Source organism: Aegilops tauschii, chromosome 1, assembly GCF_002575655.3.
Source record: "Aegilops tauschii subsp. strangulata cultivar AL8/78 chromosome 1, Aet v6.0, whole genome shotgun sequence".
Lineage (NCBI taxonomy): Eukaryota > Viridiplantae > Streptophyta > Magnoliopsida > Poales > Poaceae > Aegilops > Aegilops tauschii.
In genome coordinates, this window is record NC_053035.3 from 112,352,431 (window position 1) to 112,374,767 (window position 22,337).

General features: G+C 42.7%; 1 protein-coding gene across 1 annotated transcript; it reads left to right on the forward strand.

Annotated features, from left to right (window-relative positions):
- The first annotated feature begins 18,512 nt into the window (after positions 1 to 18,512).
- Positions 18,513 to 22,047, forward strand: LOC109736678 (receptor-like protein kinase HERK 1). The gene is made up of 2 exons (XM_020295885.4): positions 18,513 to 18,912; positions 19,033 to 22,047. Exon 2 carries the CDS (start codon positions 19,374 to 19,376, stop codon positions 21,909 to 21,911), a length of 2,538 nt encoding a protein of 845 aa, XP_020151474.1. The 5' UTR covers positions 18,513 to 18,912; positions 19,033 to 19,373; the 3' UTR covers positions 21,912 to 22,047.
- Positions 22,048 to 22,337: the final 290 nt, after the last annotated feature.

The following is a 22,337-nucleotide window of genomic DNA, read 5'->3' on the forward strand; positions in this document are numbered from 1 at the left end:
ACCAACTCCGAAGAAAAGGGGTATTCTATTTCTCAGTCCTGAAGATATGCAAGAGGCAAAGAAATCTATGAAAAAGGGTATTAAAGGTGAAGATGTTAAGAATTTACCACCTATTGAAGAAATACATGGTCTTGATAACCCGACACAGGTAGTAAAGGTAAATTCTCTCTATAGATTTGATGAAGGTGATATTCCTCGTCATAAATCTGCTAGCCAATGCTTAGATGGGTTTGATAATTTTATTGCTAAACAAGAAAACTTCAATGCTTATGTTGGTAGACAATTGAAACGTAATCCTTATATGATTGAACACTTGAGTGATTATATGTCTAGAGTAAAGGGTGAACTTAAACTTATTAGTAAACGTGCTTCTATGGTTACCACTCAAGTAGAACAAGTGCTTAAAGCTCAAAATGATTTGCTTAATGAATTAAATAATAAGAAAAATGATAATGTTGTTAGAGTTGTGACTAGAGGGGGGTAGATTGACTCAGGAACCTTTGTATCCTGAGGGCCACCCTAAGAGAATTGAGCAAGATTCTCAGAGAACTAATGTTGAGGCACCTGGTTCTTCTAAGAAGAAGAAAAAGAAAAATGGTAGGACTTTGCATGCTTCTAGTGAACCTGTTGTTGACACACCTGAGAATCCCAATGATATTTCTATTTCTGATGCTAAAACACAATCTAGTAATGAACATGAACCTAGTGATATTGTTAATGATGATGCTCAACCTAGCAATGACAATGATGTAGAGATTGAACCTGCTGTTGATCTTGATAACCCACAATCAAAGAATCAATGTTATGGTAAGACAGACTTCGTTGCTAGGAAGCACGGTAAAGAAAGAGAACCATGCATTCAGAAACCCATGCCTTTTCCTCCTAAACCATCCAAGAAAAAGGACGATGAGGATTTTGAGCGCTTTGCTGAAAAGATTAGACCTATCTTTTTGCGTATGCGTTTGACTGATATGCTTAAAATGAATCCTTATGCCAAGTATATGAAAGACATTGTTACAACTAAAAGAAAGATACCGGAAGCTGAAATTTCCACCATGCTTGCTAATTATACTTTTAAAGGTGGAATACCTAAGAAACTAGGAGATCCAGGAATACCAACTATACCATGCTCCATTAAAAGAAACTATGTTAAAACTGCTTTATGTGATCTTGGAGCCGGTGTTAGTGTTATGCCTCTCTCTTTATATCGTAGACTTGATTTGAATAAGTTGACACCTACTAAAATATCTTTGCAAATGGCCAATAAATCAACTGCTATACCTGTCGGTATTTGTGAGGATGTGCCTGTTGTGGTTGCAAACGTTACTATTTTAACGGACTTTGTTATTCTTGATATTCCCGAGGACGATAGTATGTCTATTATTCTTGGTAGACCCTTTTTGAATACTGCAGGGGCTGTTATTGATTGCAACAAAGGCAATGTTACTTTTCATGTTAATGGTAATGAGCATACGGTACACTTTCCAAGGAAACAACCTCAAGTCCACAGTATCAATTCTATTGGAAAAATTCCAACGATTACTATTGGTGGTTTTGAATTTCCTCTTCCTACTGTCAAGAAGAAATATGATGTTCTTATTATTGGGGACGTGCATATCCCCGTTGAGGTAACTTAGTGTTATTCCAAAATTCTCCGGTTTCATGCAATTCGGAAAGAGTTTGTTAACAAGACTTGATCAACCTTGTTAGTGGATCCCTTTTTGATGAGCATGAGATGGATGAAGTTAGAAAGCACAACTCTCTGTACCCTCCTTTTACTTTCTGTTATTTAGATTAAATAAAGAAAAAAATAGTATTTTATGTCTGTTATCTGAATTATCCTTGCAATAAAAAATACCCTGAAAATAAAAGTTCCCCAAATGTCCTGAAAATGAAATATGATTTTTTGTAGAATATTTAAGAATATCTGGCACTGAGAACGCACCACAGGGGGCCACCACCTGGCCACGAGGGTCCAGGGCGCGCCCGCTGCCTCGTGGGCCCCACGTGGACCCCCTCCACTTATTCCTACACCCACTCACTTCGTCTTCCTCCAGAAAAAATCCTCCCATAGCTCAAACCCGTGTTGTAGCTCATCTTGCTGCCATTTTCGATCTCCTTGCTCAAAGCTCCATTCACAAAACTGTTTTGGGGGATTGTTCTTCAGTATGTGACTCCAATGGGTCCAATTAGTTTTTGTTCTAGTGCTTTATTTATTGCAATTTTTTGCTGCTTAGGTGACCCTGTTCTTGAGCTTGCATGTCAAATTTATATGGTCCCAAGTAGTTCTAATGCATGATATAGTCTCTAGGCACTTGTGGGAGTAGTTGCTATCAATCTTGTTGAGTTTGGTTCACTTTTATTTTGAGTCACTAAAACTTACAGAAATTTTCAGAGGGAGAAAATGTTGAAGAGATTGTTGAGAGGTTCTTCGAGCCGAAGCTCGAAGGATAAGCAAAATGAAGAGAACAAAAAGCCCAAATACAATCATCCTCGCACCGCGGAGGTTCGGCCATGTGAATGGCCTTGCGATGAGTTGAGAGCCGCGGAAATTTATGATGATTTTTGTCACTTGGCTGAGAATGCAGACCTTACCGACTTCCTCCACGACCAGCGTGAACAGTATCTCCTACTCACTAATATTTTCGTACAAAATTTTTATTTTCATGCTAAGAAATCACCACCTTCAGTGGAGTTTCATTTATATGATGAGTTTAAGGAGATGTCACTTTGTGATTTTTGTCGGGCTGCAAGATATCCTTTGTAGGCAGCATCGAGGAACCACACCGTAATGATGTGGAGGAATTTATTGATAAAATTGTTGTAGGGGAAACGAGGAAAGTTTCAGATGCTAGAATTACTAGTATACATTTTCCTGTTCTACGTTACTTTGCAATATTTTCTAGTAGATGCTTGATTGGTCGCGGAAACAGTGGAAATCTTAGTGCTCCTGATATTGTTATTTTGCGCCATGCTTTGTTTCATGATACAACTTTCAGTTTAGGCGCTATTATTGCTAAACGATTAAGTCTGAACCGTACAAAGGGCCCCATCTTCAGTGGCATCTTTGCTTCGCGCCTTGCTGCACACTTTGAGATGCCTATTAGGCATTATGAGAAAGAGGAAAAGTTGCTGCCTGATACGTCCATTTTGCATCATGCTTTTATATCGATATTTATTGCATTATGGGCATTTATTACATGTTATGTCACAATACTTATGCCTATTCTCTCTTATTTTGCAAGGTTTACATGAAGAGGGAGAATGTCGGCAGCTGGAATTCTAGGCTGGAAAAGGAGCAAATATTAGAGACCTATTCTGCACAGCTCCAAAAGTCCTAAAACTTCACGGAAGTCATTTTTGGAATTAATAAAAAATACTGAGCGAAGAAAGTACCAGAGGGGGCCCACACCCTGGCCACGAGGGTGGGGGGCGCGCCCCCTGCCTCGTGGGCCCCCTGGCAGGCCTCTGGTGCCCATCTTCTGCTATATGAAGTCTTTTACCCTGGAAAAAATCATAAGCAAGCTTTCGGGAAGAAACTCCGCCGCCACGAGGTGGAACCTTGGCGGAACCAATCTAGGGCTCTGGCAGAGCTGTTCTGTCGGGGAAACATCCCTCCGGGAGGGGGAAATCATCGTCAACGTCATCACCAACGATCCTCTCATCAGGAGGGGGTCAATCTCCATCAACATCTTCACCAGCACCATCTCCTCTCAAACCCTAGTTCATCTCTTGTATCCAATCTTTGTCCCAAAGCCTCAGATTGGTACCTGTGGGTTGCTAGTAGTGTTGATTACTCCTTGTAGTTGATGCTAGTTGGTTTATTTGGTGGAAGATCATATGTTCAGATCCTTTATGCATATTAATACCCCTCTGATTATGAACATGAATATGATTTGTGAGTAGTTACGTTTGTTCCTGAGGACATGGGAGAAGTCTTGCTATAAGTAGTCATGTGAATTTGGTATTCGTTCGATATTTTGATGAGATGTATGTTGTCTTTCCTCTAGTGGTGTTATGTGAACGTCGACTACATGACACTTCGCCATTATTTGGGCCTAGAGGAAGGCATTGGGAGGTAATAAGTAGATGATGGGTTGCTAGAGTGACAGAAGCTTAAACCCTAGTTTATGAGTTGCTTCGTAAGGGGCTGATTTGGATCCATATGTTTCATGCTATGGTTAGGTTTACCTTAATACTTCTTTTGTAGTTGCGGATGCTTGCAATAGGGGTTAATCATAAGTGGGATGCTTGTCCAAGAAAGGACAGCACCCAAGCACCGGTCCACCCACATACCAAATTATCAAAGTAACAAACGCGAATCATATGAGCGTGATGAAAACTAGCTTGACGATAATTCCCATGTGTCCTCGGGAGCGCTTTTCTCTATATAAGAGTTTGTCCAGGCTTGTCCTTTGCTACAAAAAGGATTGGGCCATCTTGCTGCACCTTGTTTACTTTCATTACTTGTTACCCGTTACAAATTACCTTATCACAAAACTATCTGTTACCGATAATTTCAGTGCTTGCAGAGAATACCTTGCTGAAAACCGCTTATCATTTCCTTCTGCTCCTCGTTGGGTTCGACACTCTTACTTATCGAAAGGACTATGATAGATCCCCTATACTTGTGGGTCATCAAGACTCTTTTCTGGCACCTTTGCCGGGGAGTGAAGCGCCTTTGGTAGGTGGAATTTGGTAAGGAAAATTTTATATAGTGTGCTGAAATTTTCTGTCACTTGTTACTATGGAACATAATCCTTTGAGGGGCTTGTTCGGGGTATCTTCACCCCGACAAGTAGAGCAAAGAGTTTCTCCTCAACCTACTGAACCTACTGAAAATGTTTACTTTGAAATTCCTTCGGGTATGATAGAGAAACTGCTAGCTAATCCTTTTACAGGAGATGGAACATTACATCCCGATTTGCACCTAATCTATGTGGATGAAGTTTGTGGATTATTTAAGCTTGCAGGCATGCCCGAGGATGTTATCAAGAAGAAGGACTTCCCTTTATCTTTGAAGGGAGAGGCATTGACCTGGTTTAGGCTATGTGATGATATGGGATCATGGAATTACAACCGATTGAAATTGGAATTTCATCAGAAGTTTTATCCTATGCATCTTGTTCATCGTGATCGTAATTATATATATAATTTTTGGCCTCGTGAAGGAGAAAGCATCGCTCGAGCTTGGGGGAGGCTTAAGTCAATGTTATATTCATGCCCCAATCATGAGCTCTCAAGAGAAATGATTATTCAAAAAATTTATGCTCGGCTCTCTATCAATAATCGCTCCATGCTCGATACTTCTTGTACTGGCTCTTTTATGATGAAGACTATTGAATTCAAATGGGATTTATTGGAAAGATATAAACGCAACTCTAAAGATTGGGATCTCGACGAAGGTAAGGAGTCAGGTATAACACCTAAGTTTGATTGTGTTAAATCTTTTATGGATACCGATGTTTTCCGTGAATTTAGCACTAAATATGGACTTGACTCTGAGATAGTAGTTTCTTTCTGTGAATCCTTTGCTACTCATGTTGATCTCCCTAAGGAGAAGTGGTTTAAATATAATCCTCCCATTGAAGTAAAAGTAGTTGCACCTATTAAAGTTGAAGAAAAGACTATCACTTATGATGATCCTGTTGTTCCTACTGCTTATGTTGAGAACCCACCTTTCCCTGTTAGAATAAAGGATCATCATAAAGCTTCAACTGTAGTCAACAAAAGTAATATTAGGACACACAAACCCCCTGAGCAAGTTAAAGTTGAACCTAAAATTGCTATGGTTAAAGATCTCTTGGCTGATAATATTGATGGGCATGTTATTTACTTCTGTGATGAAACTGCTAGAATTGCCAAACCTGGTGCTAAAGATAAACATAGACCTGTGGTAGGCATGCCTGTTATTTCTGTTAAAATAGTAGATCATTGTTATCATGGCTTGTGTGATATGGGTGCTAGTGCTAGTGCAATACCTCATTCTTTATACGAAGAAATTATGCATGATATTGCACCTGCTGAGATAGAAGATATCGATGTTACCATTAAGCTTGCCAATAGAGATACTATTTCACCGATTGGGATTGTTAGAGATGTTGAAGTCTTGTGTGGGAAGGTTAAATATCCTGCTGATTTTCTTGTTCTTGGTTCCCCACAAGATAGCTTTTGTCCCATTATATTTGGTAGACCCTTCTTGAACACTGTTAATGCTAGGATAGACTGCGAAAAGGATGTTGTTACTATTGGTTTGTGTGATATGTCTCATGAGTTTAATTTTGCTAAATTTAGTAGACAACCCCGTGATGAGGAATTGCCTAGTAAAGATGAAATTATTGTTCTTGCTTCTATTGCCGTGCCTCCTAGTGATCCTTTAGAACAATATTTGCTAGACCATGAAAATGATACGTTTATGAATGAAAGAAGGGAAATAGATGAAGTATTCTTTAAAGAGGGACATATTCTGAAACACAACTTGCCTGTTGAAAACCTAGGGGATCCTCCTCCACCCAAGGGTGATCCAGTGTTTGAGCTTAAACCGTTACCTGATACTCTCAAATATGCTTATCTTGATGAAAAAAAGATATATCCTGTTATTATTAGTGCTAACCTTTCAGAGCATGAAGAAGAGAAATTATTGAAAACTCTGAAGAAGCACCGTGCTGCTATTGGATATACTCTTGATGATCTTAAGGGCATTAGTCCCACTCTATGTCAACACAAAATAAATTTGGAGAAAGACGCCAAACCAGTTATTGATCACCAACGACGGCTAAATCCTAAGATGAAAGAAGTGGTAAGAAAGGAAATATTAAAGCTCCTTGAAGCATGTATAATGTATCCCGTTGCTGATAATCAGTGGGTAAGTCCTGTCCATTGTGTCCCTAAGAAGGGAGGTATTACTGTCGTTCCTAATGATAAAGATGAATTGATTCCGCAAAGAATTATTACAGGTTATAGGATGGTAATTGATTTCCGCAAATTAAATAAAGCTACTAAAAAAGATCATTACCCTTTGCCTTTCATTGATCAAATACTAGAAAGATTATCCAAACATACACATTTTTGCTTTCTAGATGGTTACTCTGGTTTCTCTCAAATACCTGTGTCAGCTGAGGATCAAGAAAAGACCACTTTTACTTGCCCTTTCGGTACCTTTGCTTATAGACGTATGCCTTTTGGTTTATGCAATGCACCTGCTACCTTTCACAGATGCATGATGGCTATATTCTCTGACTTTTGTGAAAAGATTTGTGAGGTTTTCATGGATGATTTCTCTGTTTATGGATCCTCTTTTGATGATTGCTTGAGCAACCTTGATCGAGTTTTGCAGAGATGTGAAGAAACTAATCTTGTCTTGAATTGGGAGAAATGCCACTTTATGGTTAATGAAGGCATTGTCTTGGGGCATAAAATTTCGGAAAGAGGTATTGAAGTTAATAAAGCTAAAGTTGATGCCATTGAAAAGATGTCGTGTCCCAAGGACATCAAAGGTATAATAAGTATCCTTGGTCATGCCGGTTTTTATAGGAGGTTCATTGAGGACTTCTCAAAAATTTCTCGGCCTCTGACTAACCTATTACAAAAAGATATACCTTTTGTCTTTGATGATGATTGTGTGGAAGCATTTGAAATACTTAAGAAAGCATTAATTTCTGGACCTATTGTTCAGCCACCTGATTGGAATTTACCCTTTGAAATCATGTGTGATGCTAGTGATTATGCTGTAGGTGCTGTTCTAGGACAAAGAGTTGATAAAAAATTAAATGTTATTCAATATGCTAGTAAAACTCTAGACAGTGCCCAGAAGAATTATGCTACTACTGAAAAAGAATTCTTAGCAATTGTATTTGCTTGTGATAAGTTAGACCTTATATTGTTGATTCTAAAGTAACTATTCACACTGATCACGCTGCTATTAAATATCTTATGGAAAAGAAAGATGCTAAACCTAGACTCATTAGATGGGTTCTCTTGCTGCAAGAATTTGATTTGCATATTATTGATAGAAAGGGAGCTGAGAACCCCATTGCAGACAACATGTCTAGGTTAGAGAATGTTCTTAATGACCCACTACCTATTGATGATAGCTTTCCTGATGAACAACTAAATGTCATAAATGCTTCTCGTACTGCTCCATGGTATGCTGATTATACTAATTACATTGTTGCTAAATTTATACCACCTAGTTTCACATACCAGCAAAAGAAAAAGTTTTTCTATGATTTAAGACATTACTTCTGGGATGACCCACACCTTTATAAAGAAGGAGTAGATGGTGTTATTAGACGTTGTATACCTGAGCATGAACAGGAACAGATCCTACGCAAGTGTCACTCCGAAGCTTATGGAGGACACCACGCTGGAGATAGAACTGCACATAAGGTATTGCAATCCGGTTTTTATTGGCCTACTCTCTTCAAAGATGCCCGTAAGTTTGTCTTATCTTGTGATGAATGTCAAAGAATTGGTAATATTAGTAGACGTCAAGAAATGCCTATGAATTATTCACTTGTTATTGAACCATTTGATGTTTGGGGCTTTGATTATATGGGACTGTTTCCTTCCTCTAATGGGTATACACATATTTTAGTTGCTGTTGATTACGTTACTAAGTGGGTAGAAGCTATTCCAACTAGTAGTGCTGATCATAACACCTCCATTAAGATGCTTAAAGAAGTTATTTTTCCGAGGTTTGGAGTCCCTAGATATTTAATGACTGATGGTGGTTCACATTTTATTCATGGTGCTTTTCGTAAAATGCTTGCTAAGTATGATGTTAATCATAGAATTGCATCTCCGTATCACCCACAATCTAGTGGTCAAGTAGAATTGAGTAATAGAGAGCTCAAATTAATTTTGCAAAAGACTGTTAATAGGTCTAGAAATAATTGGTCCAAGAAACTTGATGATGCATTATGGGCCTATAGAACTGCATATAAAAATCCTATGGGTATGTCTCCGTATAAAATGGTTTATGGAAAAGCATGTCACTTACCTCTCGAACTAGAACATAAGGCATATTGGGCCATTAAAGAGCTCAATTATGATTTCAAACTTGCCAGTGAGAAGAGGTTATTTGACATTCGCTCACTTGATGAATGGAGAACTCAAGCCTATGAGAATGCCAAACTATTTAAAGAGAAAGTTAAAAGATGGCATGACAAAAGGATAAAGAGCGTGAGTTTAATGTAGGTGATTATGTCTTGCTATTCAACTCTCGTTTAAGATTTTTTGCAGGAAAACTTCTCTCTAAATGGGAAGGTCCTTACGTTATCGAGGAGGTCTATCATTCCGATGCCATAAAAATCAACAACTTCGAAGGCACAAATCCGAAGGTGGTGAACGGTCAAAGAATCAAACAATATATCTCAGGTAGTCCCATAAATGTTGAAACTAATATTATAGAAATCGTAACCCCGGAGGAATACATAAGGGACACTTTCCAGAACGTTTCAGACTCCGAAAAGGAATAGGTACGTGGTACGGTAAGTAAACAGACTCCAAAACAGTTCTAATGGCAATTTTTCTCCATTTTGGAATATTTAGAAAAATAGGAAAATAAGAAGTAGTCCGGGAAGGACACGAGGAGTCCACGAGGGTGGAGGGCGCGCCCTACCCCCTGGGCGCGCCCCCCTGCTCGTGGGCACCTCGTGTGCCCTCCGGATTCCGTTTTCTTGCACGATACTTCTTTTGGTCGGTAAAAATTCATTATATAATCCCCCGAAGGTTTTGACCACCGTACCATGCAATTATCCTCTGTTCTTGTTTCGAGCTGTTTTTTCGACAGATCTAGATCACCATGACGTCTCCAAGTGCCCCCAAGGACAAGTTCTTCGAGAAGGTCATCAACCCCTACCTCGCGGAAGTGCTGCAACATCCTCAAACCATTGAGATGCGTGAGGGGTTGCTGCACATCCGCGATGTTGAGGGACCAAGGAGGACCGGAAGCGTGGAGACAAGGCTCGAGGCAATGGAGCAACAAGTTTTCAAGTGTCAGGAGATGGTGGAGCGCGGACTTGACTCCAATCACATAATGATCACGGAGTTCACCAACAACCACAAGCTGGATGCCAAGGACATTGGGGAGGCCATCTTCAAGCTTCACGAGAAAATCGAGCACCTCCAAGCCCAGATCTATGACCTGCAAAACCAAAACTGTGAGTATGAATATAGATTCAAGAGGATGAGTTTGGCTGCAGATTTAAGGATCCCGGAGACTCGATCATCCTTCTATGATGGTGAGCCTATGCCTGGAAGATGGACGACAAGCCTACATCATCAACAACCCTATCACCACCACTTCTGAGGAAGGAGATATAATCACATGGGTATGGGCACTCCCCTTGGCAACTGCCAAGCTTGGGGGAGGTGCCCCGGTATCGTATCACCATCACACTCCTATCTTTACCGTTTTTCTTAGTTTGATCCTTTTGGTAATATCTTGATCTAGTAGAATAAAGTTTTAGTGTGATTTAGCTTTGAGTTTTGCTTTATGATCCTTCTATGTAATCGAGTCCATGAGCCATATATAATAAAGATTAGTGTTGAGTCAAGGGCTTGATTATTTTGCTATGATCTCGAGGGAATAAAAGAAAAGAGAAAGAATAAAAAGAAGTAAAGAGATCATATTGATCTTATGGAGAGTAATGACTTCACATATAAAGAGTATGATGAATAAAAGTTGTTGAGAGTTGACAAACATAGTTTTGGTCATCGTTGCAATTAATAGGAAGTAATAAAGGAAGAGAGGTTTTCACATATAAATATACTATCTTGGACATCTTTTATGATTGTGAGCACTCATTAAAGTATGACATGCTAAAGAGTTGATGTTGGACAAGGAAGACAACGTAATGGGTTATGTTTTCTTATATCCGAAATAAAGTATATTGTCATGGATCATCCAGCATGTTGAGCTTGCCTTTCCCCCTCATGCTAGCCAAATTCTTTGCACCAAGTAGAGATACTACTTGTGCTTCCGAATATCCTTAAACCCAGTTTTGCCATGAGAGTCCACCATATCTACCTATGGATTGAGTAAGATCCTTCAAGTAAGTTGTCATGTTGCTTGCAATAAAAATTGCTTTCTAAATATGTATGATCTATTAGTGTGGAGAAAATAAACTTTATACGATCTTGTGATATGGAAGCAATAAAAGCGACGGACTGCATAATAAAGGTTCATATCACAACTGGCAATATAAAGTGACGTTCTTTTGCATTAAGATTTCGTGCATCCAACCCTAAAAGCACATGACAACCTCTAATTCCCTCTAAGAAGGGCCTATCTTTTACTTCTACCTTATGCAAGAGTCATGGTGATCTTCACCTTTCCTTTTTACATTTTATCCTTTGGCAAGCACATTGTGTTGGAAAGATCCTGATATATATATATCCAATTGGATGTAAGTTAGCATGAATTATTATTGTTGACATTACCCTTGAGGTAAAAGGTTGGGAGGCAACACTATAAGCCCCTATCTTTCTCTGTGTCCGATTAAAACTCCATAACCATAAGTATTGCGTGAGTGTTAGCAATTGTGAAAGACTAAATGATAGTTGAGTATGTGGACTTGCTGAAAAGCTCTTATATTGGCTCTTTCCGATGTTATGATAAATTCCAATTGCTTCAATGACTGAGATTTTAGTTTGTTGGTTCTCAATGAAGTTTCTGATTCATACTTTACATTGTGAATAGATTATTACTTGAGCATAAGAAATCATATGACAATATCCATATATGTTGCTGTTATAAGAATGATCATGATGCCCTCAAGTCCGTATTTTATTTTATCGACACCTCTATCTCTAAACATGTGGACATATTCATCGTTATCGCTTCCGCTTGAGGACAAGCGAGGTCTAAGCTTGGGGGAGTTGATACGTCCATTTTGCATCATGCTTTTATATCGATATTTATTGCATTATGGGCTGTTATTACACGCTATGTCACAATACTTATGCCTATTCTCTCTTATTTTACAAGGTTTACATGAAGAGGGAGAATGCCGGCAGCTGGAATTCTGGGCTGGAAAAGGAGCAAATATTAGAGACCTATTCTGCAAAGCTCCAAAAGTCCCGAAACTTCACGGAAGTCATTTTTGGAATTAATAAAAAATACTGAGCGAAGAAAGTACCAGAGGGGGCCCACACCCTGGCCACGAGGGTGGGGGGCGCGCCCTACCCCCTGGGCGCGCCCCTGCCTCGTGGGCCCCCTGGCAGGCCTCCAGTGCCCATCTTCTGCTATATGAAGTCTTTTACCCTGGAAAAAATCATAAGCAAGCTTTCGGGAAGAAACTCCGCCGCCACGAGGCGGAACCTTGGCGGAACCAATCTAGGGCTCTAGCAGAGCTGTTCTACCGGGGAAACATCCCTCCGGGAGGGGGAAATCATCGCCATTGTCATCACCAACGATCCTCTCATCAGGAGGGGGTCAATCTCCATCAACATCTTCACCAGCACCATCTCCTCTCAAACCCTAGTTCATCTCTTGTATCCAATCTTTGTCCCAAAGCCTCAGATTGGTACCTGTGGGTTGCTAGTAGTGTTGATTACTCCTTGTAGTTGATGCTAGTTGGTTTATTTGGTGGAAGATCATATGTTCAGATCCTTTATGCATATTAATACCCCTCTGATTATGAACATGAATATGATTTGTGAGTAGTTACGTTTGTTCCTGAGGACATGGGAGAAGTCTTGCTATAAGTAGTCATGTGAATTTGGTATTCGTTCGATATTTTGATGAGATGTATGTTGTCTTTCCTCTAGTGGTGTTATGTGAACGTCGACTACATGACACTTCGCCATTATTTGGGCCTAGAGGAAGGCATTGGGAGGTAATAAGTAGATGATGGGTTACTAGAGTGACAGAAGCTTAAACCCTAGTTTATGAGTTGCTTTGTAAGGGGCTGATTTGGATCCATATGTTTCATGCTATGGTTAGGTTTACCTTAATACTTCTTTTGTAGTTGCGGATGCTTGCAATAGGGGTTAATCATAAGTGGGATGCTTGTCCAAGAAAGGACAGCACCCAGCACCGGTCCACCCACATACCAAATTATCAAAGTAACGAACGTGAATCATATGAGCGTGATGAAAACTAGCTTGACGATAATTCCCATGTGTCCTCGGGAGCACTTTTCTCTATATAAGAGTTTGTCCAGGCTTGTCCTTTGCTATAAAAAGGATTGGGCCATCTTGCTGCACCTTGTTTACTTTCATTACTTGTTACTCGTTACAAATTACCTTATCACAAAACTATATGTTACTGATAATTTCAGTGCTTGCAGAGAATACCTTGCTGAAAACTGCTTATCATTTCCTTCTGCTCCTCATTGGGTTCGACACTCTTACTTATCAAAAGGACTACGATAGATCCCCTATACTTGTGGGTCATCACTGCCCCCCTGTTTTTCTAGATTATAGGAGTATGGTAGCACATGATTTTATTGTTAAAAGTAAGAAGAAACTACTTAAGTATAGTTTGATATCTGGTAAAACTCACTGTGAGGTTATTACCTTGCCTGCACCCTCTCTGTTTAATATACTTTCAGGCACGTACCTCATCTTGCCAGAGGCCATTTATGCATACTGGAGTCTGGCACAAGTTCCAGAGCCTGAACCTGAGCCACCACTTGACCCTTATCGACAGTCTGTTTATCAGTGGGATCCGAAGGAGATCACCAACCAGTGGCACCCAGAGGACACTCCTCCGTACACCAGAGAGAGTAGCTTCGACCCGTGGCCCTAGACCAACTTAGTCCAAAAGCCTAAGCTTGGGGAGTACGTATTTCTCACCGACATTACATTCATGTTCACACACTCATGCCAGTTGTCGGTGCTCATACTTTTTTATTGTACTATCCATGCTAGTTTATTTTCTGTTTTAAGCCTTCTTCTTGTGTGTTTGAAAAACCTTAAGAAAAAAATTAGTTGTAGTTTTTAGCTAGTTTACTTTCCATGCGTGAAGTAGTAATAACTAAAAGAAAACCCAAAAAGATTTCTCGTTCTTCTTTTGCTTGTTGGGAGCTCTCCCGTGTAAATAGTTTTATTTCCTTTCTTTTCTTTGGGGGTCGAGAGGAGAAGACCATGATGAAAATGTTGAAGTGGCTCTTATATGCATTATTGTTGATTTAACAAAGAGCCCATATTACCTTGTCTTCTCATGTGTATTAAATGCTTGCAGATTCCAGCTTAGTGCAATGCACGTGCACTATTATTATTATCCACACCATTCGATCGTGCAAGTGAAAGGCAATAATGACGATATATGATGGACTGATTGAGATGAGAGAAGCTGGTATGAACTCGACCTATCTTGTTTTGTAAATATGATTAGTTCATCGTTCCTGATTCAGACTATTATGAATGAAACATGTTTGCAATGACAATTAGAGATTATAGTTGCTCATGACATGCTTAATTTGCTAGGAGTTTATAATGGTTTACCTTGCGTGCCAACATGTTATTAAAATGGTTGTGATGTGGTATGATAGGGTGGTATCCTCCTTTGAACAATTCGAGTGGCTTGACTTGGCACATGTTCACGCATGTAGTTGAAACAAAATCAACATAGCCTCCACGATATTTATGTTCATGGTGAATTATATCCTACTCATGCCTGCACACAGTGTTGATTAATTTTAACGCATGTTCATGACTGTTGTCACTCTCTAGTTGGTCGCTTCCCAGTCTCTTTCTAGCCTTCACTTGTACTAAGCGGGAACTCTGCTTGTGCATCCACTTCCATAAATCCCAAAGTTATTCCATATGAGTCCACCATACCTTCCTATATGCGGTATCTACCTGTCGTTCCAAGTAAATTTGTATGTGCCAAACTCTAATCCTTCAAATGAAATTCTGTTTTGTATGCTCGAATAGCTCATGTGTCAACTAGGGTTGTCTATATCTTCCATTCTAGGTGGGTTATTCTCACGAGGAGTGAACTCCGCTCCTCATTCATGAGAAAATGGCCAGTAACCGGGATGCCCAATCCCAAGCTCAAACCAAATCAAAATAATTGCAAACAAAACTCCCCCAGGACTGTTGTTAGTTGGAGGCACCCGTTGTTTCGGGCAAGCCATGGATTGATGCTTGTTGGTGGTGGGGGAGTATAAACTTTACCATTCTACTTGGGAACCGCCTATAATGTGTGTAGCATGGAAGATATCGAGACCTCTCGGTTGTTATGTTGACAATGAAAGTATGCCACTCAAAATATTTTTTATCTCTATTTCAAAACTCGAGCTCTGGCACCTCTACAAATCCCTACTTCCCTCTGCGAAGGGCCTTTCTATTTACTTTTATGTTGAGTCATCACCCTCTTATTAAAAAGCACCAGTTGGAGAGCACCGCTATCATTTGCATGCATTGCTATTAATTTACATTGTGTATGACTATGACTGGATCTCTTTTACCATGAATTACAATGTCTAGTCAGTCCTTGATCTTCAGAGGTGCTCTGCATTTATGTTTTGCGGTCTCAGAAAGGGCTAGCGAGATACCATCATGTTATATCATATTATGATTGTTTTGAGAAAGTGTTGTCATCCAAAATTTATTATTGTTGCTCGCTAGTTGATTATGCCATTGATATGAGTAAACATGAGACCTAAGTGTTATTGTGAATATGGTTAGTTCATAATCTTTGCTGAAAACTTGAATGCTGGCTTTACATATTTACAACAACAAGAGCAAACAGAGTTTGTAAAAGTTTTTCTTTATCACTTTTAGTTTGTCAACTGAAATGCTTGAGGACAAGCAAAGGTTTAAGCTTGGTGGAGTTGATATGTCTCCAACGTATCTACTTTTCCAAACACTTTTGCCCTTGTTTTGGACTCTAACTTGCATGATTTGAATGGAACTAACCTGGACTGACGTTGTTTTCAGCAGAATTGCCATGGTGTTATTTTTGTGTAGAAATAAAAGTTCTCGGAATGACCTGAAACTTCATGGAGAATATTTTTGGAATTAATAAAAAATACTGGCGAAAGAATCAACACCAGGGGGCCCACACCCTGTCCACAAGGGTGGAGGGCGCGCCCACCCCCCTGGGGGGCGCCCCCTGCCTTGTGGGCCCCCTGAGGCTCCACCAACGTCAACTCCAACTCTATATATTCATGTTCGGGAAGAAAAAAAATCAGGGAGAAGGATTCATCGCGTTTTACGATACGGAGCCGCCGCCAAGCCCTAATCTCTCTCGGGGGGGCTGATCTGGAGTCCGTTCGGGGCTCCGGAGAGGGGAATCCGTCGCCGTCGTCATCATCAACCATCCTCCATCACCAATTTCACGATGCTCACCGTCGTGCGTGAGTAATTCCATCGTAGGCTTGTTGGACGGTGATGGGTTGGATGAGATTTATCATGTAATCAAGTTAGTTTTGTTAGGGTTTGATCCCTAGTATCCATTATGTTTTGAGATTGATGTTGATATGACTTTGCTATGCTTAATACTTGTCACTAGGGCCCGAGTGCCATGATTTCAGATCTGAACCTATTATGTTTTCATGAATATATGTGAGGTCTTGATCCTATTTTGCAAGTAAATAGTCACCTACTATGTGTTATGATCCGGTAACCCCGAAGTGACAATAATCGGGACCACTCCCGGTGATGACCGTAGTTTGAGGAGTTCATGTATTCACTAAGTGTTAATGCTTTGGTCCGGTACTCTACTAAAAGGAGGCCTTAATATCCCTTAGTTTCCAATAGGACCCCGCTGCCACGGGAGGGTAGGACAAAAGATGTCATGCAAGTTTTTTTCCATAAACACGTATGACTATATTCGGAATACATGCCTACATTACATTGATGGACTGGAGCTAGTTCTGTGTCACCCTATATTATAACTGTTGCATGAGGAATCGCATCCGACATAATTTCCATCACTGATCCAATGCATATGAGCTTTTCACATATTGACCTTTGCTTAGTTACTTTTCCGTTGCCACTGTTGCAATTACTACAAAACTGCTACTGTTACTTTTGCCACTGTTACCGTTACTTTCATACTACTTTGCTACTAAATACTTTGCTGCAGATATTAAGTCTTTCAGGTGTGGTTGAATTGACAACTCAATTGCTAATACTTGAGAATATTCTTTGGCTCCCCTTGTGTCGAATCAATAAATTTGGGTTGAATACTCTACCTCAAAAACCAAAACGCCACCCCGGTGCCCGGTGGCTCGTCATCCGGAGGCGTGAGGAAACGCGCGCGGCAGACGCCGGGCGGCGTGCTCCCGGACGCCCGCAACCTGTTCGAGGGAATGTTGTTCGCCGTCGACGAGGACTACATGCAGAACCTCATCTTCGAGGGCGGTGCGCCGGCCGCTGGCTACGATCTCGACGAGACACAAAGCCAGGACGGCCGCGGGGCGTTCACGCCGGCCGCTGGCTATGATCCTGATCAGATGACCTTCATGCGTTATCAGATCGACATGGACCTGGACGGCTTCGCACTCGACCACGAGTTCCCGGACGACCAACTCCAAGAAGGAGGACAAGCGGGATGCGGCATCCAACGCCTTGATCGCAAGCGTGGAGGGCATGATGAACAAGAAGAACTCAAGGAAGAAGGAGCGCCGACGCTTCGAGGAAGAGCAAATGAACGCCTTCATGGAGATCCAAAGGAGGAGGCTTGAGATGGACTCGAAGACTCAAGCCAAGATGCTCGAGCTGGAGGCGGAGAAGCAAGCCAAGATGCTTGAGCTGGAGGCGGAGAAGCAAGCCAAGATGCTAGAGATCGAGGCCACCAACGCCAAGACCAAGGCAAAAGAAGTGGCTCTCGCGAGCATGATGACCGGGGTGGAGATCATGAAGGTGGATCTCAACATCGTGTCGCCAAGGAAGAGGCCGTGGTTCGAGAAGATGCAGGCCGACATGCTCAAGTTCACCGACGAGTGATCTCATGGCCGTGAGCGCCTTTCTTTTTTGTATGCCGGCTTGCGTGCTGGCATGACCACGTGGCCGCGATGACCATGTGTGCCGGCACGATCTATGGCCGTTGGCATGATCTGTGGCCGTAGACCTTTATTTTTAAATTGAATGTGGACATGAAATGGGTCGGCGCATTGGGCGCACTGCCGACTCAAATGCAAAACTGGGTGGACGCCGAGCGAGCGGTCGACCCAAACGGACAACAAGCGAACAAATGCGCCGTCCGTTTGGATCGGCCCGTTGGAGTTGCTCTAATATTTTCAACACATTGTTTAAGTTTTCAGAATCATGTTTTTCAAAAGTATCCCGAGACTTCCAAAAGGCATAAACAGCGTCGACGCAGCTCTGCCCGCCATTTGGAGCAGAGCGGCCTCTCGTAATCCCGTTTCCAGTCTTCTCGTCCACACCTCGCGACCCCGTGGGCCCACGCCCAGCTCACGCACTCACGCCTCTTCAATTCATCTTCCCACCAAATTTCCCCCCTCTGCCCCGCGGGGCCGCCCCCAATTAATGACCCGCTCCTACCCCAGCAGGAGCCAGAAAACGTCCAAACCCGCCTGCCGTTCTCACCCGCGAGGACCCTTTCTTCCTCCCGGACCCAAGAAGACTGTGCTCAAAATCTCGCCAACCTAACCTCCGGGCCACCATCGCCATCACCATCGCTCCTTCCAAAATCCCCATCCAGCCGAGCATTCGGATTGCCATTCCTTTGTCCGCTTCGCCCAAAAGTTAAAGCGGCGGCGGCGTGCCGTTGTCCGCTTCTCCGCCAGTTCCGTTCCACCTGTGCTCCATCAGCCCATCCCTCTTCTTGGCTGGCTTCAAGAAAAGACCGGTTCTGGCTCTGGCTCTGGATCCTCCGCTTTCCCAACCGCCTGGCTGAAGTTCTTGCGGGGGCGAGGCAGCTTGTTTGGGCGGAGGCAAGAGGCGATTCAGAATTTCAGCTGCTGGGACTGGGAGGCCTGCACTGCAAAGGTAGCCCCTCGTGTCAGCTGGGGGATTGGGTTGATTTCACTCGAGGGATTTTATTCTGTTTTTCCGGGCTCCTGCATGTTGGAGATGATACTGATTTTGTCTTGTGGGACTATTGTGCAGATCCAGTTCGCGGTGGATGGAGCGATGCTGCGGGTGTGCTTGATAAGGTTCTTGCTTGCCTGATAAGCAAGGTTTCTTTCTGGTGGCTCCTCCTCCTGCCGACCAAGACACAGAAAATCTAAGCCTGTTCACACCTTCTATTGCTTCAATTTCCGAGTGCTCTTGCTGCCTGAGATGACATCAGTTTTGAGGGACTGCATGCCTTGGACTCTGGAAGAGATTCATCATCTCTACTCTCTTCAGCTGTTCTAGCTCCCCCCTTTTCCTTGCTGGCTGGCTGCATCTTTGTTCAATTCAGGGTTCTTGTGTCCCTGTAGCCCCAGTTTCTGTTTGGATTCATCATGGGCACCACTACCGGGCAAAAGACAGCTCTGCTCCTTCTTGGGACCCTCTGGGTTCTTCTTGGTACCTGCAATGCTGCTGAATTCTCCCCTGCAGACAACTACCTCATCAACTGCGGCTCCACGGTCGACGCTAATCTCCACGATGGGAGGGTCTTCAAAGCAGACAATTCCGGCTCGACTATATTGACATCACATCACAGCGTCCCTGCAAACACCTTGCCGGATGCAGTCATAAGTTCTGACAATCCTGTGCTGTATCAAACTGCAAGGATATTCATTGTGCCGTCGTCCTACTCCTTCAACATGAAGAGCCGTGGCCGGCATTTTGTCCGGCTACACTTCTTCGGTTTCAGATACCAGAGCTATGATCTTGCCGCGGCAAAGTTCAAAGTGTCCACCCAGCATGTTGTGTTACTGGACAATTTCACTCCGCCGAGCAATTCCTCACCGTTGGTCAGGGAGTATTCGCTGAATATTACCGAGGATATGCTAATTCTCTCATTTGTGCCTCTGGGAAACAGCACATCTTTCATCAATGCTATTGAAGTAATATCTGTTCCTGATGACCTGATACAGGATTCAGCGCAAACTGTGAATCCCTCCGGCCAGTATCTCGGCCTTGCAACACAGTCATTTCAGACATTCTACAGGATTAATGTGGGTGGACGGGAGGTGACCGTTGTCAATGACACACTCTCGCGTTCATGGGATACTGACCAGAACTTCTTCATAAATTCCACTACCACTGAACTGTTTGCTTACCAAGGGAGGCTGAATTATCAGAAAGGAGCTGCAACCAAGGAGGATGCACCGGACAGTGTGTACAACACTGCAAGGCGGTTGGCTGTGCAAAATAGAACCAGCCCAGCGTCCAACATGACATGGCAATTTGATGTTGACGGTCGTTCGAGCTATCTGATCCGGTTCCATTTTTGTGACATAGTGAGCAAGGCAGCATATTCCCTCTACTTTGATATTTATGTGGATGGCGGGTTAGCGTTAGAAAATCTTGACCTCTCTGAAAAAGTTTTTGGTACCTTGGCTGTGCCATACTACACGGAATTTGTCTTGAAGTCAAGCAATCCTTCTGGTAAGCTAAGTGTCGGCATTGGGCCTTCCAGCTTGAACAATGTGGCACTAGATGGCATCTTGAACGGCCTGGAGATCATGAAGATGAACATCAGTACTGGCACTATTTATGTTGTGTGGCCACCAGCAACGCCAAAAAGGAAACTGGCTATCATATTGGGCCCTGTTCTCGGAGGTGTTGGTGCTGTTAGCATTGCTATTATTCTCTGCTTTGTCCTCAGAAGAAAGAAGAAGGAGAAGAAGCCGCGGCGGGCACCGACAAGTCGACCTTCAAGTTCTTGGTCACCACTTACCCTCAATGGCCTTAGCTTCCTTAGCATAGGTACCCGAACAACCAGCCGGACCACTCATACATCTGGGACAAACAGTGATGTAAGCTACCGAATACCTTTTGCTTTGCTGCAAGTGGCAACAAAACACTTCGACGAGCAGATGGTTGTCGGAGTTGGGGGGTTTGGGAAGGTATACAAAGCAGTTCTGCAGGACAGCACCAAAGTCGCAGTCAAGCGGGGCAACCAGAAGTCCCACCAAGGGCTCAAAGAATTCCGGACAGAGATCGAGTTGCTGTCGGGGCTGCGACACCGTCACCTCGTGTCGCTCATCGGATATTGCGATGAGCAGAACGAGATGATCTTGGTGTATGAGTACATGGAGAAAGGTACGCTGAAGAGTCACCTGTATGGCAGTGACATGCCTCCCCTCAGCTGGAAGAAAAGAGTGGAAATCTGCATAGGGGCTGCAAGGGGGCTCCACTACCTGCACACAGGTTTTGCAAAGTCGATCATCCATCGTGATGTCAAGTCGGCAAACATTCTCCTCGACGAAAATCTCATGGCCAAGGTTTCTGATTTCGGTCTCTCGAAGACGGGACCTGAGTTGGATCAGACACATGTTAGCACTGCGGTGAAAGGGAGCTTCGGGTATCTTGACCCTGAGTACTACCGGAGGCAGAAGCTGACCGACAAGTCGGATGTGTACTCATTCGGCGTGGTCTTGCTGGAGGTGATCTGCGCGAGGCCAGTCATCGACCCGACGCTTCCAAGAGACATGATCAACCTTGCAGAATGGGCAATCAAGTGGCAGAAGAGGGGAGAGCTTGGTCAGATCGTCGATCAACGGATCGCTGGGACAATCAGGCCAGAGTCATTGAGGAAGTACGGTGAGACGGTCGAGAAGTGTCTTGCGGATTACGGCGTCGACCGCCCTACCATGGGTGATGTCCTGTGGAATCTGGAGTTTGTGCTCCAGCTGCAGGAGGCCGGCCCGGACATCTCCAATGTGGACAGCATGAATCAGATCTCTGAACTTCCTTCAGGCGCCAGAAGGATGGGCTCTCTGGAGATCGGTACCGCAGACGAAGCAGACGAAGGCCGCACGAACATGGATTACTCTCAGATGTCGACCAACGATGCCTTCTCGCAGCTGATGAACACTGAAGGGAGGTGAACTGGACTGCATTGTTTCTGTGTCACTAAGGAAGTTGGTAAAAACATGTTGACCTGGGGAAAAGAGATGTCTGTTGCTTGTCCATACCATGTATTGTTGTTTCCGACAAGCCCTTAATTGCATTCATGTTCTGATATATGTTTTGTTCTTTGAATTATACTCCCTATGATGATCTGTTAGATGTTTGTCAGCATATTCAAGAAGTGTTAACTACCTATTTGGAACACATGGACTTAATTTTCAGCCAAAAACAATTCCTCACGAATTTGACAGAAAATTGACCATTCATGGAGGTGCAGGAACACTAGATAGACCATAACCAGCTTGCTGATCCTGATTCATTTTTTGAACGATGCCTAAAAGGTGCTCCCTCCGTCCCATACTAGTAACGCTCTTATATTATGTGGGACGGAGGGAGTAGAACAG

Coding starts and splice junctions, on each gene's coding strand:
- LOC109736678 (XM_020295885.4), top strand. CDS start 19,374: ATGGGCACCACTACCGGGCAAAAGACAGCTCTGCTCCTTCTTGGGACC.